Source organism: Passer montanus, unplaced genomic scaffold (assembly GCF_014805655.1).
Source record: "Passer montanus isolate IOZ18808 unplaced genomic scaffold, ASM1480565v1 scaffold8, whole genome shotgun sequence".
NCBI lineage: Eukaryota > Metazoa > Chordata > Aves > Passeriformes > Passeridae > Passer > Passer montanus.
In genome coordinates, this window is record NW_024373256.1 from 14,671,270 (window position 1) to 14,688,460 (window position 17,191).

A 17,191-nucleotide genomic window follows, 5' to 3' on the forward strand; every position below is an offset into this window, starting at 1 on the left:
AGCCAGGGGTGGCTGAGCCTGCACAAGCACTGGAATTAAATCTTTAACACCTCAACAAGTGGGGAAACACACCTGGCTATTTTGGGAATCCAATGGAGATGTGCTGCTCCCTGCTCTCTCCTGGGCCCCATCAGGCTGAGAGCTCGAGGAAGGACAGGAGTGAGCAGGACCAGTTTTTCCCTGGCCATTTAAACAGGGTCAGGAATGTCCCAGTCCAGAGTGAAGAGCCAGGGAGTCAGCCATGGATGCACAGAGCCACAGTGTCAGGAGTGACCTCTCCCTCCCTCTCCCCTCTGCTGCAGCTCATGGAGGCCATCCAGAAGCAAGAGGAGATCAACTTCCGCCTGCAGGATTACATCGACAGGATCATCGTGGCCATCATGGAGACCAACCCCTCCATCCTGGAAGTCAAGTAACACAGCCGGGAGGATTTGGTGCTCTGAGAGGATGAAGAGGGACTCCAAACGTCTTTGCACTTGATGAAGGCACAAGGAAGCCTCAGGTCGGGGAGTGACTGAGCCACGGACCAGGGAAAAGGAAAACCAGCAGCCAGGCTTTGTTGTCTGACTCCGTTGTTTTGAAGCCCTCCTGGCTGTGGAGGGGTGAAAGGGAACCTGGAGAAGGAGCTCAGGAAAGGGACACGGCAGGAAGTGCCTGTGGCGCTGGGGACTGTCCCGACAGGCACCGCCCCTCCGAGGGACAGCGGGATGGAGATGGAAGCGGCAGCGCTGGCTTTGCCCTGCCCGGCCCGAGCATCCGCCGTGCCAAAGTGTCCCTGACACACTCACCGGGCAGAGCTGGGAGCCAGGGAAGCGCCTCCCGGACTCGCACAGCGTTGGGGTTTGGTTTTGCTTTGGGGTTTTGGGTTTTTTTTTAATTAACTTAATGCAAATGGCCTCATCCAGCTGGCTCAGCCCATCCTTGCCCGTGCTCCGGCTGGGGCCGGCTGCGTGCAGAGCCCGCGGTGGCTGCGGGGGCAGCCGGGGCTGTGGGGACAGGGCGTGAGCACACTCGGTCACCTGCCTCCTTATTTATTTTTGCTGTCCGTGGCTCAGTACTGTCGGCACGTCTCGGCATCCCGGCTCCACTCTCCTCCTCCCTCCTCTTCTGCCGGGCTCTGCCGTGAGGCGGCTCCGGGAGGAGCTGTCACTCGTCCCCACCGGGACAGACACGCGGGGCAAGGCTGCAGCTCCTCACCCCGCGCTGGAGCCGGTCCTGGCCGCCCCTCCTCGTCCTGGGTGGGACACGCAGCGCTTTGGGAGCTGCAGCAGAGAGGCCCGCGGTCCCCAGGTCACCTCCCGAAGCCTGGGGACAGTGGCCTGTGCCATTCCAGGCGGAGCAGGGCTCTGCTGGTGATAGCGGCAGCCCTGGAGGGAGAGCCTGCTCCGGCTGCCTCCCCCTTGCTGGGCGCGCCAGGGCTGCAGGAGCCGCGCTCTTCCTCACCCCTGGCACCGGCCGGGGCTGGAATCTCTGTGCCGATGGGAGGGGAGCTGGAGAACACCCGCAGCTCCCTGGGAAACAAAAGCCATGTTTACACCAGACAGCTCTGGGCTTGCTGGCACAAGCGGCCGTGGTGGCCCCGGCAGTGGCCGCTGTCCCCCCCTGCTCCTCGGGGCTCCCGGGGATCGGCTTCAGCCCGCGGTTCCTCTTCCTGCTCGTCAGGTTTTAGGAATGCCAGGACGGCCTGGAAGCAGCAGCCACAGCAATCCCGGGGTCCTGCTCCCCCCAAGCCCCTTCCAGCCCTCGGGGTGGCCCTGTGGGGACAGCGGCCGGGCCACGGCCACGGCACCTCTGGGGGCTGCTCCCACAGAGCAGCGGGGTCAGGGGGAGCCCCAAAGCCCAGGGCAGCTCCTGCACCCCAGCCCTCCCTCCCTGCCCCGAGGCCGCAGGAAGAAGCCACGTAATGTACATTTCCAGAGAAGCTTTGGGTGTAAATCAGTGTATACTTGGAGAGGGAAAATTTTTCTATCTTGTAGAGTAGGTATTTTTATAGAATGAAGGTTGATCCATTTTTTTAATACTTTAAAAGAAGAGAGAAATGTATCTGTGTATACACAAAAGCATATATATATATATGTATAAATATATAAATATTGGAGATCTGCCTTTCTCGACCGGGGATCCCGGATCCCCAGGTCTCAAACAATCGTTTGTTTTTTCCTGTCGCTCTCACAGAGGTACTGTAACTGTAAATAAGCACCGGGAAAAAAAAAGTTTTAAGCAAACAAAAAGCACTGACTTGCACATTCACCATGCTTTAAAGTCCCTATGGAGAGAGAAAAACAAAAACAAAAACTGTACATCCTGAAAATGTTCCTCTTTCCCAACCGGTATGTGAAGGAAGTCTCCCAAAAAAGAGGCAAAATCGGTATTGTCTTAACTGATGTATCAATTCTTGTCGGATTAAAAGCTGTTACTATTCCTGCCCAGAGACTTTGTTTCCACAGAGGTGGATTGGAGCATCCTGAGGATCCCAGTGCTGGGTTGGAGCATCCCCAATATCCAAGTGCTGGATCTCCCGTGGGGCTGGATTGAGTGGAAATGCTCCTGCACCAAGGAAAGCCCTGATTTGGGAGGATGAGGATGAGGATGAGGATGAGGATGAGGATGAGGATGAGGATGAGGATGAGGGAGGCTGGACCCTGCTGATTCCAGAGGGATCAAGGTCAGAGGGAGCCAGATCTCCCCAGCCAGCCAAGCTGTGTGGGTGGGAATGGGGGAATTCCCCCTTCACCTTCCTGGAGGATCCAGGTGGGACCCCGGGAGCTGATCCTGCTGCCCAGGGACGGGGCAGGCTGGGACAGGGACTCTGGGTCTGCTCCAGGCAGGAACACGGAGCTTTCCTTCCCTCCGCTCCGGGAGACCCCCCTCGGAGCCCTCGGCTGTTCTGAACTGCTCCAAAAATCCCTTAAACGCCCTCACCTCCCTGCTAAGCTGCTCCCCACCCCTCTAAGCCTCCTCCACCCCTCCCCACCCCTTTTAAGCCGCCCCAAAGGGCCCGAACGTGCAAAATCCCCTCCCAGCTCCCGCCGTGCCTCCGGATGGCTCCAGACTGTTCCTCTGAACTGCTGCGGGCAGCCCTGAGCTGCAGCACGGAGCTGGGAAAGCTCTGACACACCCTGAGAGCTCTGAAACCCCCCAGATTGCTCCAGCCTGCTCCATGGTGCTCAGGGCAGCGCTGAGGCTCCAAAACATCCCCAGAGCTGCTCCAAAACATCCCAGAGCTGCTCCAAAACATCCTAGAGCTGCTCCAAAACATCCCTGACATGGTCCAAAAAGTCCCTGACATGCTCTAAAACATCCCTGAGCTGCATAAAACATCCCAGAGCTGCCCAAAACCATCCCAGAGCTCCTCCAAAACATCCCTGAGCTGCATAAAACATCCCAGAGCTGCCCAAAACCATCCCAGAGCTCCTCCAAAACATCCCTGACATGCTCTAAAGTGTCTCTGAACTGCTCTAAAACCATCCCTGACTTGCCCTAAATTGTCCCTGAGCTGTCCTAAGCATCCTTGAGCACCTCTGAAACATCGTGGAGCTGCCCTAAACCATCCCTGAGCTGCCTAAAACATCTCTGAGCACCTCCAAAGCATCCCTGAGCATCTGTAAATCAGCTCTGCAGCATTCCCAACTGCTCTACTCCCTGCAAGCAGCCCTAGAGTGCACCAAAGGTTTCCCTAAACACCTCTAAAACCTCCTTTTAAAAATCCCTCTGAAATCTCAACCTCCAACATCTCGAAGCTGCTCTAGAAATGGGGTGGGTAAATAGCTCTGGGGGTATTTCTGTGCTGCTGGGCTGCCTCAAGGAGCTGTAAATCTCTTCTGAGCAGCTCAGGCTCTGGAAGGATGGAGCTCTGGCCATTACTGAACCACTTGAACTGCTCAAACAGCTCTTGTGCTCCTCCAACCAGCCCTGAAAGGCACCAAGATGCTCAAACTGCCTCGAAGCAGCACTTGAAGCCCTCTAAACTTTTCTGAAACTCCTCAAAATAGCTCAAAATGGATCATAGGAAAGGTCTCCTGGCAGCTCTGAAGCTCTCAAAGCCTCCTCTGTGCAGCTGTGAAACTCCTCAAGTGCCCCAACAGCCTCCAAAAGGCCTTGAAACCCTCTGGACCTTCTTCATGTGCTCTCAAAAGAGTTAAAAATTTTAATAACATCTCTAAACTCAGTTTGCAACTACCCTAAACCCCCTCTGAACGACATCAGAGGGGCACAGGCAACCCTAGAACAACTCCAAAGCTTCTCAAAAACTCATGAAAAAATAATCAGGGCTGCTCCTCCAGCTCTTCTGCTCCTCTGAAAAGGGCTCTGCATGGCTTAAAACCTCTCCAGCCTTTTCAAAACTGCTCCAGAAAAGTCCTAAAGCTCTGAAGGTCTCTGCATGCCCAGAACAGCTCCAGAGCTGGTCCCAGCCCAGCCCAGCTCTGGCCCTTCCACCCAGCTGGGGGGGCTGAGCACGGTGACAAAGCCCCAGGGCTGGGGACAGGTCTGGGCCACTCATGGCCAGAAGGACCTGGAGGGGTCCAGGGAAGGGAACAGAGCTGGGAAGGGCCAGGAGGGGCTGAGAGAGCTGGGAAGGGGCTCAGCCTGGAGAAAAGGAGGCTCAGGGGGGACCTTGTGGCTCTGCACAGCTCCTGACAGGAGGGGACAGCCGGGGGGGTCGGGCTCTGCTCCAGGGAACAGGACAAGGGGAAATGGCCTCAGGTTGTGCCAGGGAAGGTTTAGGTTGGATATTGGGAGAATTTCTTCACAGAAAAGGTTGTCAGGCACTGGCACAGCTGCCCAGGGCAGTGGTGGGGTCACCATCCCTGGAGGGGTTTGAAGATGTGGATGTGGCACTTGGCAGTGCTGAGGGACATTTGGACTCCATGATCTCAGAGGACTTTCCCAGCCACAATAATCCTGTGGTTCTATGGGCCAGTGGCACTTCTGAATGTCCCCAAAGCCCAGCCACGACCAAGGCCACCATGATGTCCCACGTGCCCTGGTCCCTGTGCTGTGTCCCCACGCAGGGCTGGCTCCTGCAGGGCGCCATGGCCGTGTCCCCATGCGGGGCAGGAATGTGCTCCAGCCCACACGAGGGGCTGTGCTGCAGGGAAGGGGTTGCTCTGTGTGCAGCAGGCATTTCCAGCTCCTTCCCCCTCCCCATCTGCTGCCGACCCCGGCCGGGCTGGGATGGGTTAACCCTTGGCAGCCGGGCTGGGGGCAGCCCTGAGCCCTGGGACTCGCCGCGGGCAGAGCACCGGGGTGGCCGCGGGGAGCGCAGTCCCAGGGATGCTCCAGCCCCGGCAGGGACACACCGGAGGGAGGTGACCCCGCAGCAGACCCCACACCCAGCGGGAGACAGCGACAGCCGCCCTGCCTGCTCCAGACCATTTTCCTCCTCTTGCTCGAAACTGGGAATTCCCGGCGATGCAGAACCTGGGGAGGACAGGCCGTTTGGAACCCCCAGCCCCTGGAGCCTGGCAGGGCACCCCAGCCTGCCCGGGACCCCCAGTCTGGCCGGGCTCCCTCCCCGCCTCTCCAGAACCTCCAGCCTGCCTGGTATCCTCCAGCCCGCCGGGGCCCCCCAGCCTTCCTGGGAGCCCTCCAGCCTGGCCAGGAACTGCCCCCGGGGCTCTCCGGGACCCCCAGGCTGCCCGGGACCCCCGGCCGGGGCTGCCGCCTCCCAGCGCCCCGGGCCGGGCGGGCGCGGCGGAGCTGCGGGCCCGTCCCGTCCCGGGGCTCGGTGGGCTCGGCCGCGCTGCCCCCTCCGCCTGCGGGGGTCCCGGGTGGGCGGCAGCCCCGGCCCCCCGGCCCGCCATGGCCCGGCTCTCGGTCAAGGAGCACCTGGACGGGATCCTCTCCGACTTCGAAGGTGCGGCCCCCCGGGACCCCCCCTCGGGGCCGGGAGGAGCGGGGGTGCCGTGGGAGGAGCGGGGGATGTCCCCGGGGGGGAACGCCGCTGTCCGGGCGTCTTGGGGGGCGCAGGTGTCCCCCAAGGGCTGAGCATCGTGGGGGGCTGCCCTCCCCCGGCCCGGAGGCTGATTTTGGGGGCGATGCTGCTGGCTGGGCTTTTTGGGGGGCCTGGGGTGTCCCCAAGGGGGGAGCAGCGGGCACTGGGGTTCGGTGCGGGGGTTTGGCTGCTGCTGGGCTGGGGATCTTGGTCTGGGCTGAGCATGGCGGGGGCTGGGACTGGGGGGGATGCTGAGCTGCGCATCTTGGGGGGCCTGGGGGCTCCCCGGGGTCTCAGCGCCGTAGGAGGCTGCGCTCCCCTCCGGGGGATGGGTATTGGGGCGGGGGCTGATGCCCCCGGGGGCTGCACATCGTGGGGACGGGGGGTGGCCCCAGGGCTGGGCATCGAGGGGGGCTGCTCTGCCCCCAGCCCGGGGATGCGGGGCTGCTCTGGGGGGCGCGGCTGTGGGGTGGCCAGGGGGCGACCGGGGCTGCAGGAGCGGGGGAAGGTGCGGGACCCCCCCGAGCCCGCGGTGTCCCCGTGCGCGCTCCCCGCGTGTGCGCGCTCTGCCCGCGGGCCGGGGGCTGCGGCGGGGCCGGGGCCGGGCCGGGGGCGGGAGGCGAAACCCGACCCCGGGGCTGCTGCTGCCCTCGCCGGGGAGGAATGTGTGCACCTACCCCGGGCACCTTAACCCCGCCGCTGCCGGCTGACACCCCTCAGCCCCCGCCAAACCCCACATCCCCCCCAGCCCCCGCTGAACCTCCTGGCACCGCTCCTTTACCTCCCACCACCCCCGAGCGCCCTGCCACCCCCTAAACCTCCTGCAGCCCCATCTCAACATCTCCCCCTCCACCTTCTGATACCCCAATTTCACCCCCTGCCATCCTCCCGATCCCCCATCCGTCCTAAACCTCCTGCCACCCCCCTTCGCCCTCTGCCACCCTCCAAGCGCCTGCCACCCCCACCTTGCCCTGCGTCCCCTCGCTGCCCCCCGCCCATCACTCCGGACACCTGGGTGAGGCTGGGTCAGAGCCAGAGGCAGCTTTGGGGTAAAAGGAGGCATTTTGGGCGGTAACCAAGCAGAGACGTGGATGTGGGGAGGGGGTCGCCGACCCTGTGACCCCTGGCCCCCGGCAGCCCGGCCGCTGGGGCAGGGCTGGACCGGCCGCGGAATTACCTGCCCTGGGGAGAGCTGTGATCGGCAGCGCCCGCACCCCGGCCTCTGACCCCTGCCCCGCCCCGGGCACAGGGGCACGGGGGAGGGGTCGACCCCTGAGGGACAGGGTTGGACCCTCAGCACCCCGCCGCCCCCGCACCGCGCCTGAGGAAGAGGAGGGTGAGGGCGGGCGGGTGCCATGGGTGGGTGCCGGGACAGGCTGGCACACGGAGAGGATGCAGGGGCGCAGCGTGGGCCGCCCCACGGAGCCCCCGGGGGCAGCAGCCGCTCGGCTCTTGGCAGCGAGGATCTGGGGGAACCTGGGCCCCCCGCCCTCCCCGGCTGCCGGCACCGTGCGGAGCCCTCGGGCAGCTCCTGGGGAGCCCCCGGCGGGGCTGGGGGGCAGGAGGGGGCGGCTGCACCGCGGGGGTTCCCGGGGGTCACCCCGTGGGGTCGGTCCCCCATCCTGTGCCAGGCGGGCACAGCAGGAGCTTTGCACCGGCCCCAGAGCTGCGGTACCCCGGGGAGCCGAGGGGCCCGTGTGGGGCACGTTGGCACCCGGGGCTGTGCCGCGGGCCCGTGGCCGCTGTGAAGCCACGTGGGAGGCGCAGCAGGAGCCACCAGAACGGGATGTGACAGTCCCCGAGCGTGGCGATGGCGCTGGCCCCCTGCCATCCGCGGGCTCCAGGGTTAAGGCCCGGGAAGGGGCAGGAATCCTGCCCGGGTGCCGGGATGGATGCAGGGGGAGAGGGTCAGGCGGGGATCCGGTTACTCGGCCGGATCCCTTTCAGGGGGAATAAAGCGGGCAGTGTGCTGCGAGGGGAGCCGGCGGCACCGGCCAGATCAACCGGGGAACAATGATAAAACCCTCGGGGACAGCGCCGCAGGGCTGGGGAGGAGCTGGCGCCGGGCTGGGCTCCTCGGTGGGACGGGCTCATAATCAGGGGGCACCTCTGGGTGGTGGGGGGACACACATGGGGCTGGGCAGGGGACGGGTGCCATCGGGGACCACTCTGGTGCCACCATCTCTCTCTCCGTCCCCAGCGCTCAAGAAGTCGTTTGAGGCAGAAGATGGGGACGAGGCACCCGGCTCCTTGCTGTCCTCAGGCGAGAGCCACCAGCCGCTGCAGCGCGGCCACCCGCCCCGCCTGGGCGGCGGCCCCGGCCCCAGCCCGGTGCCCAGCCCCGTGCTGCGCTCCCGGCTCGGCACCGGCCTGGCCACCGGCCGAGCCAACGGCACCGGCATCGCCCGCGCCGCCTCCTTCCAGAGCCGCCAGGCCCTGGCCACGGGGCCGGGCAGCGACGGGGAGAGCCAGCGCAGCTCATCCTCCAGCCTGGAGAGCCCCGCGCCCACCGGGCCCCCGCAGGCACCGGGCAGCCCCCCGGCCGCCAGCCCCGGCTTGAAGAAGGTCCCGTCCCACGGCTGCGTCTTCCCGGTGGAGCTGGACCATCCCCTCCGCGGGGCCGCCGCCAGCCACGGCTCCCTGCCAGCGCTGGACCTGCACATCGCCGAGGAGCCGGGCCTGGGGACGCCGTGGGGCACGCAGAGCTCTGCAGCCCAGCCTCGCGCCCACCAGCCTTCCTCCTCACCCTCCTCCTCCGCCCTGCCCCCGCACGATGGCACAGAGACAGCCCCGGGGCTGCCCCCGCTCCCCGAGGGGCCGGGGGGGTGGGACGCGGCTCCCCGCACGGTGTCCCGGCCGTGGAGGGTCACCCTGAGCGCCAGCCCCCTCCCGTCCCGCCGGGCCCCCGCTCAGCCCCGGGGACAGGGGGAGGCGGCCCCGGCCGAGGGCAGGGCCGAGGGGCCGCCAGCGCTGCCAGCCCCCCAGGCCGCCACCTTCAGGCTGGTGTCGCAGCCGCAGACGGTGCAAGTGAGCTCGCAGCCCGCCTTCCTCGGGGGGCTGGTGCTGGGGCACCCCTGGGGCACGCCGGCAGCGCCCGGGCAGATGGCACCGCGGGGACCCTGCGTGGTGGCAGCGGCTCCCGACCAGGCTGCGGACGGCAGCGGGGCGGCGGTGACGCCGGAGCACGGTAGGACTTCTTCTTGTCCCCGTCCCTCTCTCCGTCGGGGCCCCCTCGGCGGGCGCAGCGCTGCCAAAACCCCGCACGAGCCGAAGCCGGGAAAAGCGTGGGGTGACGGCGACTTTGGGGACAGGCGCGCCGCCAGCTCGCTGCTCCCCGCGCCGGGGCCCGCTGGCTGCGGGGGGCCGGGAGCCGAGCGCGGCGCTGGCAGCGCTCCCGGCCCGCCCGTCCCCGCGGTGCCTGGCGAGCCGCCCGCTCCGCCCCGGCGCTCACTGCTCTCCCGGCGCGGAGACAGGTCGGGACACATGTGCCCCATCGGCCGGCCCCGCGCGTGCCGCCTATCGCCGCGATCTTGTCCCGCGTCCAGCGCTTTCTTCCCCTCTCATCCCTGCTGGCTTGGCACGGGGCTGGATCCTGTTCCTCCCTCCCCGCGGGGCGCGGGAGGTGGCGGGGGGCCAAGGAGCGCCGGGGCGTGCTCGGCGTGCGCCCGGTGCCGCGGGCAGCGGAGCCCGGCTCCCGGCACGGCTGTGCCCCCGGCTCCCGCCGTGCCAAGCCCGTGCCCGTCCCCAGGCCTGGGGAGGGGGTAACCAAGTGCCCTTCCCAGGGCTGCTCCGGGAGGGCCGGAGGGCGCCGCGGTGGCCGGAGACGGCCGCCACCGCCGCTGCTCCCTGGCTGGGTGCTCGGGGCGCTCTGCCCGTCTCGCTGCGCTGTCGCGGAGCCGCCGTGGCCGGGCCCTAAGTACTGACGCGGCGAAGGCATCCATACATCTGCGCTGAATCAGCCCCCGGCGGTGCCCGTGGCCCTGCTGCCCAGCCAGCCCGGCTGCCCGCGCCTCCCCGGGCCAGGGATGGGGCTGGGGACGGCCCGGGTCATGGGGACACGGAGGAGCAGAGCTCGAGGCTGAGCCGGGTCATGGGGACACGGGGGAGCAGAGCTCAGGGCTGAGCCGGGTGATGGGGACGAGGATGTGGTGTTCAGGCCTGAGTCAGGAGTGATGGGGACACGAAGGGACAGAACTTGGGGCAGTGCCAAGGTGACAGGGACATGGGGACACCGTACTTGGGCCAAGCCAGGCTGATGGGGGCACAAAGGAAAAGTGCTCAGGGCTAACAGGCGGTGACAGGGACACGGTGCTCAGGACCAAGCTGGGGTGATGCAGTTTTGCTCAGGGCTGAGCTGGGGTCATAGGGACACGGTGCTTGGGGACAAGCCAGGGTCACAGGGAGACAAGGGACAGTGCTCAGGGCTGTGACAGGGACAGGGTGCTCAGGAGCAAGCTGGGGTGACAGGGAAATGGGGACATGGAGCCAGGGTGATGAGGGGACATGCTCAGGACAGAGCCGTGGTGGTGGCCGGCAGCCCAGCCTGGGGGGACACACGAGCCAGCGGGCAGCGGGTGGCACCGGCTGCCCTGCAGATGGCCCGGGACTGGCAGGGGGCTGGCACACACCGCTCGGGCACAGCGGTTTCTCTGCCAGGAAGAGGTGGGAACGGGCTGTTTCCTCTCCCGGAGGCCCCCCCGGCCCCCAGCGCTGACACCCGTGGGTGGCCCCGGGCCCCGTGGCGCGGTGGGTCCCACGCCCCGCAGGAGGAAGCTCCCAGCCAGCCCCGGCCGCCGCATTTCACTTCCACGCCGGGTCGCCCACGCAGGGCCCGGGGCGAGGAGGAGGAGGAGGAGGAGCGGAGGAGGTTCCGTGGGCAGCAGCCGCCCTCTGCCTCGCACCCCAGGAGCCATTTGGCCCCGGTGACCAGCTCTCGGCGGCAGCAGCCCCGGCTCCGGCCGGCTCGCCCAGGTAGGGATGGCGTGGTGGCAGCGGGCAGGGCGGCGTGCGGGCAGAGGGAGCTGCCACCGGGGCTGGGTGACTTGTCCCCTGTCCCCAGCAGCGCTGCAGGCGCAGGGTTTCGCTCCATGGTTCACTTCTGCTTCTCCTCACCGACGGTCCCCAGCCACCCCAGCCCCGTCCCGTGGCTCCCACGGCCAGACGGACGGGCTGGCTCCGGGTCTGGCTGCAGATGGGGACTGTCACCACTGTCCCCTTAGGTCGTGTTTGGCACTGGGAGAGGCACTGGTGTTTCTGGGTCAGATCGGCAGGGCAGGAAGAGCTGTGGTGTGGCCGGGGCGGTGGGTGCATGCCCAAAGCTTCCGTCCCTTTGCCAGAGGTGTCAGCTCCCTCGTGCTGGAGCCAGAGCCAGGCTGTCCCCATCCCGTGCCCGGCTGTCCCCATCCCGTGCCCGGCTGTCCCCATCCCGTGCCCGGCTGTCCCCATCCCGTGCCCGGCTGCTCGGTTTGGAGCAGTGGTGAGCAGCCGGACAGAGAGCTCCTGTCCCGGCTCATCCACTCCCAGCACCCTCCACCCTTGAAGCTTTATTACAGGCTTCCCGGGGAACTGGCCAATTAACCCTGCATCGGTAATTAAATCCATGGAGGAGACCACGGACCCGGGATTACTTGTCCCTGTCTGGAAAATAAGAGCATCCGTGATGAGTCCTGGAACAGGTCTGGCTGCAGGAGCCACTTGCCCCGGGGCTCCGTGGGGATGCCGAGAGCTTCCACGTGGCCACCCGGCTGCTGGCCATTAGCAGCGGGGCTTTTTGGCACTGAGGGCAGGGACACGGGGGGCTCTGGAGCCCCGGGGGAGGCAGCGGTGGGTGCAGCCCCCAATGTCACCCCGGACGTGCCTCTGGCTGTGGCTGTCTCCTTGGTGCTGGCCCTGGCAGGGCACAGGGCAGTGGCTGAGCCCCTCTGTGGGGGCTGCACCCTGGGGACCACCCCGGAGAGCCGGGGGGTGCAAGCACCAAATTCCAGCTGCTCCCTGCCTGCAGTGCCCAGCACCCTGGGTATCCCAGCTGCTCCCTGCCTGCAGTGCCCAGCACCCGGGATGGCTCCAGTGGCTGCACCGCTTGGCTCTGGATCTGTCCTGGCAGCTGCCAAGGCCGGCAGGGACTGGGAAGGGGTGCCAGGCTGGGGGCACGGGGGGCCGATGTCTGCCGGGGAGGAGGGCTGCAGTCGTTGTCGGGGTCCTCTCCCTGATGGGGACTTCCCATCCCACGTCGCTGCCAGCCTGTGGCTGTCCCCGTTGGGAAGGACCGTGCTGGGTGGGTGGATCCCCGCAGGGTGAGCATCCTGCCCTCCCCCAGCCCCCCCCGCCGGGTGTCACCGCTGTCACCAGGAAATCCGCGGCTGTTTCACCACTTCCGAGGAACATCCCGACCCAGGGGGCGCAGGGGCAGCTGGGACATGCGACAGTGCTGTCCCCAAGCCTGCCACCACTCTGGCACCTACTGGGCACAGGGTGCTGGGTGGCTCCCACGCCGGGATGCCGTTGCCATGGCAATGGGGGTGTTCAGTTCCATCATCTCCTGGCACCCCGGGCTGGCTCAGGCCGGCCCCTGCCCACGTGCCCCTTGTCCCCTGGCTGCGTGGCACACGGACGCGGTCTCAGCAGGTCCCTCCCAGCCTGGGCCATCGCAAGCTGCCGCTCCAGCCTCGCCGGTGCCAAGCGCCGGCTGGCACATACGGGGGAGGCTGCGGCGTGGGGGGACGCAAGCGCCGTGGGGCACTGCGGCAGTGGGGCGAGTGGCAGGGCCACCACCCCTTGTCCTACCCCGCCGTGCCGGGACCGGGCACAGGTGCTGCTGGGGGGGCGGGGGGCACGGTGCCGGGCGGTCCCCGGTGCCCGTGGGTGCCCGTGGGGATCGCACCCACGGCCAAGCCCTCCCGCTGCCATTCAGTGCCATTCAGTGCCATTCAGTGCTGGCTGGGCCTCTCAGGGGGCGATGGGGACAAAGTGAGGACTGGGGGTGTCCTGTGCCATGGGAGGGGTCCCCATCCATGCTGGCCCGGCTGGGAGGCCGAGCAGTGCCATGCTCCGGGGGGGGCACAGCGGGGTGGGCAGAGCCGGGTTGGCACAGCCCTCCCCACCCGCCAGCCCATCGGCAACCTGGGCGCAGGGGCTCGGCTGCGGTGGGGAGGGGGCTGCGGGGGGCGGGTGTTGCCATGCTGGTCATGCGTGGGAGCCGCAGCCTCGGCGGAGCGGGGCTGGTGCCAGCCGGGAGCCGGCGGAGGGAAGGGGCCGGGCTGCGGCGCCGCCGGCGATGGGGACGGGGATGCGGACGGCGCCCCGGGGACCCCCCCGGCCCTAGCGGGGCGCTGAGCGAGGGCACCGCGGCGCCGAGGTAGGACCCGAACAATGGCCGTGCTGGGAAGCAGGAGGAGGAGGAGGAGGAGGAAGAAAGGGATTTGGCGCTGCCGCACAAAGGGCTGGGGCGGGCACGGGGCTCCTGTGGCCCCCGGTGTAGGGCACGCTCCGGGCACCGTCCCCAGGGGACCCCCACGTGTCCCCTGGGGCTCGGGGTTGTGCCGGGGATTGCGCTGCACCCCCGGTGCCCCCGCCCGGCGGTGCCCAGTGCCTGGGCACAATGTGGGGTGGCACGTCCTGCCCTGGGGCCGGAGCCCCCCGGCTGTGCCGGGACCGGCGCGGTGCCGCCTGGCGCGGGTGGCCGCGGGGGCTGGGCAAAGGGTGCGGGGCAGAAGGGGCTGGGCAAAGGTGCTGCTGGCCGCGGCCACGGTGCCCGATGGTCTCAGGGCAGCCTGTGGCATCGTGGGGTCCGGTGGCACGACCACCCCAGAGATGCCCCTGGCAGCTCCTGGGAGCCTCTCTCGCGGCGGGGGTGGCGTGTCCCCGTTGCCATGCCGAGCCTCCCCGGCTCCCGGGAATGTGCCGGGGCTGCGTGCCCGCCGGCACGGCCGCTGCTGGGGCAACGCAGGGGTGGGCACCGCGGGGTGGGCACCCAGGGGTCCAGGCTCACCGCCTTTGCCCACCCCGCGGTGCAGGGAGCAGCCTGGAGCCCGAGGAGCGCAGCATGGAGCCGCCGGCCGTGCCGGAGGAGGAGGAGGAGGGGGCGGTGCCCCTCTCCATGGCGCCCGGCCCCGTGGGCTGCCAGCTCTTCGGATACGTGGGAATCGAAGCTGTGCTCGACCAGATGAAAATCAAAACCATGAAGACAGGCTTTGAGTTCAACATCATGGTTGTGGGTGAGCACTGGGCGTCGGGTTTGCTCCTGGGTGGGGAGGGAATACTGGCTCTGATTCCACCATGCCAAGGGAAATCATGCTTTTAAGGGATTTTAAGGAAATATAAGTGATTTTAAACTGATTTAAGTAGCAAACAATTGAAAATGAGTAATATCCCCTACCACACAGCATAGTCATGCTGGTAGGTGAGCTCATCCCAACCTCTGAGATGCTCCCAAATGGATGCTGAGGGGCTGTCGCCTTGGGGAATAAATTTGTTTGGAAGATTAAACCAGACTAGCCCAATCTGGGATGCTCCCAGATGTGTACCAGGGATTGTGACCTTGGGGAATAAATATGTTCCTGGGATAAAATGGATTATCCCAACCTCTGAGATGCTCCCAAGTGGATACCAAGGACTTACTGCCTTGGGGAAGAAATTTATTTGGGGATAAACCAGAGTTGTTCCAAACTCTGGGTTGCTCCCAAGTGGATATCAAGATGTTACTGCCCTGGGGACAAACCAGAGCTGCTGGTGTCCCCTCAGGGCAGAGCGGGCTGGGGAAGTCCACGATGGTGAACACCCTCTTCAAGTCCAAGGTGAGCCGCAAATCCTCCCAGCCCGGCCAGGAGGAACGTATTCCCAAAACAGTGCAACTCCAGTCCATCACCCACAGTAAGGTCACCACCACGCAGCGTGTCCCACCAGCCCTTGGGAGAGGCAGGGGACTGGGCTGGGCTCTGAAGCTGCGTTCACAGCCTCAAACATCCCCCATGCCTGGTCCCCTGCTTTTCCCCAATGTTCCTTCCCCCCTGACCCATGCGTGTACCCCACAGTCATCGAGGAGAAGGGGGTGAAGATGAAGCTGACGGTGACCGACACACCAGGGTTTGGGGACCAGATCAACAATGAGAACTGGTAGGACACAATGGGGAGCGGGAGCCCAGCTCGGCTGGGGGCAGTTTGGGTAGAGGTTGAGCTCAGGTGCTGTGCCTCAACTCCTCATCCTCAGCTGGGACCCCATCATCAAATACATCAACGAGCAGTACGAGAGATACCTGAGGGAGGAGATCCTCATCACCCGCAAGAGGAAGATCCCGGACACCCGCGTCCATGGATGCGTCTACTTTGTCCCCCCAACAGGTCACTGGTGAGTCCCCACTCACAGCACCCGTAGGAGAGGGGGTCACCACGGGGTGGTTGTGCCACCCTGAGATGATGGTGGTGGAGTCACCCTGAGGTGATGGTGGTGGAGGCTGGGGTGATAATGATGGAATGATGAGGAACCTCAGGGTGACTCTGGAGTAGCAGTGGTGTGGTCACCCCATGGATGACAGTGGCGGGGTGGTCACTGTGGGGTGGCTGTGCCACCCTGAGATGATGGTTGTGGAGTCACCCTGAGGTGATGGTGGTGGAGGCTGGGGTGATAACCCCACCCTGAGGCGATGGTAGTGGAAGAACCTCAGGGTGACTCTGGAGTGGCAGTGGTGTGGTCACCCCATTGGTGACAGTGGCGAGGTGGTCACTGTGACATGGTTGTGTCACCGTGGGGTCACCCCAGGGTGACAGAGATAAGGTATCAACCTGGGGTGGTAGTGGGGAAGTCCCTCAGCGTGATGGTGCTGGGGTCACCTCCGAGCGACCCTGGGGTGGTAGTGGTGGGGTCACCCACCCCCCAGTGACAGAGGTGGGGACAGCCTGGAGTGACGGTGGCCCTTGTCAGGCTGCGCCCGCTGGACCTGGAGTTCATGCGGCGGCTCAGCAAGATCGTCAACGTGGTGCCGGTGATCGCCAAAGCCGACACGCTCACCCTGGAGGAACGGGCAGAATTCAAGCAGAGGGTGAGGACAGGCCCCCAGTGGGCTCCTGGGCTGCCCCACATGGCCCCCAGCCCCGGTTCAAGCCCTGTGTCCCTCAGATCCAGGAGGACCTGAAGACCCACGCCATCAGCGTGTACCCGCAGGAGGACTTCGACCAGGACCCCGAAGACAGGGCCCTGAACGACAGGATTCGTGTGAGTGCCGGGGTGCAGGGACGGAGGGGCCAGCCCCTGGGGGGCAGGGGGGGGACAGGGACCCTGGGGACCCCTGGGGAGCAGCACCCGGGGCAAGCACAGCCTCTGCTGGCAGGAGAAGATTCCCTTTGCCGTGGTGGGGGCAGACCAGGAGCACCAGGTGAACGGCAAGCGGGTGCTGGGCCGCAAGACCAAGTGGGGCATCATTGAAGGTGAGCAGACCCCTCACAGCCCAGCCCCCGCGGGCGCAGGGAGCAGCACCCACGGGGTGTCCTTGCCTGGGTGGGTGCCGAGCCATGGCAGGTGGCACGGGGCTGTGCTGTGCTCTGGTGGTACCCAGAGCGTGCCAGGAGGTGCTGCCCAGGCATCCCAGCACCACCGAGCCCTCGTGCCAAGCCTGCCCCTCTGCCTTGCCTTGCAGTGGAGAACCCAGCACACTGCGAGTTCCCCCTCCTGCGGGACCTGCTGATCCGGTGAGCGGGGGACAGGGTGGGGAGTGCTGGACCCCCACGGGGTGACAGCAGGGTGGGGGGCACAGTGACATGATGGCTTTCCTCCCCCTGCCACCCCGGGCAGGTCGCACCTGCAGGACCTGAAGGACATCACCCACAACGTCCACTACGAGAGTTACCGCGTGCGGCGGCTGAACGAGAGCAACGGGCCGGGGCTGAGCCCCCTCAATGGGCTGCCCGGCAAGGGCGAGGCCAGCAGCCACCTCTGAGCCACCCAGCGCCCCCAGACCACCACTGGACCCCATGGCAGTGCCCACCCCTGCCCACCATGGCTGTGCCAGGAACCTGCCTGGGGTGAACCCCCCTAGAGTGCCCAGCTGCCCTGACATGTGTCCCTCGTCCCCAGGCTCTGCCATGGGCACAGACCCCCGGACCCTGTGTGACATTAAAGGTTAATCCAGAGCCTTCAGCCTTCACGCTCCTGTTGGACTCCCAGCTTTTGATGTGCCACCCCTCTGCTGTGCTGCTCTGGCTGCTGTGGCTCCCCCAGGCACGCTGGGGAAATGGAGGTGCTGCCTGTGGGGTGTGACGAGGGTG

The 17,191-nt window shown here is 66.2% G+C and overlaps 3 protein-coding genes across 9 annotated transcripts in view; all 3 read left to right on the forward strand.

Annotated features, from left to right (window-relative positions):
* RAB11FIP3 (RAB11 family interacting protein 3) overlaps window positions 1-2,431 on the forward strand; it is an 81,201-nt gene extending 78,770 nt beyond the window's left edge. For all 6 annotated transcript variants that reach the window (XM_039731719.1, XM_039731720.1, XM_039731721.1 and 3 more), the window contains one exon: window positions 303-2,431. In XM_039731719.1, the coding sequence (XP_039587653.1) occupies window positions 303-416 (114 nt within the window). In that variant the 3' untranslated portion in view covers window positions 417-2,431. The remainder of the gene's footprint in view (window positions 1-302) is intronic.
* Window positions 2,432-5,725: 3,294 nt separating this feature from the next.
* LOC120512914 (collagen alpha-1(III) chain-like) lies at window positions 5,726-9,795 on the forward strand. Its single transcript, XM_039731737.1, has 2 exons — window positions 5,726-5,857; window positions 8,136-9,795. Exons 1-2 carry the CDS (start codon window positions 5,803-5,805, stop codon window positions 9,698-9,700), a joined length of 1,620 nt encoding a protein of 539 aa, XP_039587671.1. The 5' UTR covers window positions 5,726-5,802; the 3' UTR covers window positions 9,701-9,795.
* Window positions 9,796-10,413: 618 nt separating this feature from the next.
* Window positions 10,414-17,056, forward strand: LOC120512915 (septin-12-like). 2 transcript variants are annotated; one of them, XM_039731738.1, is made up of 10 exons: window positions 10,414-10,906; window positions 13,948-14,148; window positions 14,675-14,803; window positions 14,965-15,046; window positions 15,141-15,278; window positions 15,852-15,969; window positions 16,047-16,142; window positions 16,258-16,354; window positions 16,564-16,615; window positions 16,719-17,056. In XM_039731738.1, exons 1-10 carry the CDS (start codon window positions 10,429-10,431, stop codon window positions 16,861-16,863), a joined length of 1,536 nt encoding a protein of 511 aa, XP_039587672.1. In that variant the 5' UTR covers window positions 10,414-10,428; the 3' UTR covers window positions 16,864-17,056. The 2 variants fall into 2 exon arrangements, with proteins under 2 accessions (XP_039587672.1, XP_039587673.1); XM_039731739.1 differs by lacking the exon at window positions 10,414-10,906 and adding an exon at window positions 13,156-13,289.
* The last annotated feature ends 135 nt before the right edge of the window (window positions 17,057-17,191 follow it).

What these genes read in the sequence shown, in the direction of transcription:
- LOC120512914 (XM_039731737.1), top strand. Translation starts at nt 5,803, where the DNA reads ATGGCCCGGCTCTCGGTCAAGGAGCACCTGGACGGGATCCTCTCCGAC. An exon ending in GATCCTCTCCGACTTCGAAG is followed by an intron (nt 5,858 to 8,135) that starts GTGCGGCCCCCC and finishes CTCCGTCCCCAG; the next exon opens with CGCTCAAGAAGTCGTTTGAG.
- LOC120512915 (XM_039731738.1), top strand. Translation starts at nt 10,429, where the DNA reads ATGAGGGGACATGCTCAGGACAGAGCCGTGGTGGTGGCCGGCAGCCCA. An exon ending in GTCCCCCCAACAGGTCACTG is followed by an intron (nt 15,279 to 15,851) that starts GTGAGTCCCCAC and finishes GGCCCTTGTCAG; the next exon opens with GCTGCGCCCGCTGGACCTGG. An exon ending in CTGCGGGACCTGCTGATCCG is followed by an intron (nt 16,616 to 16,718) that starts GTGAGCGGGGGA and finishes CACCCCGGGCAG; the next exon opens with GTCGCACCTGCAGGACCTGA.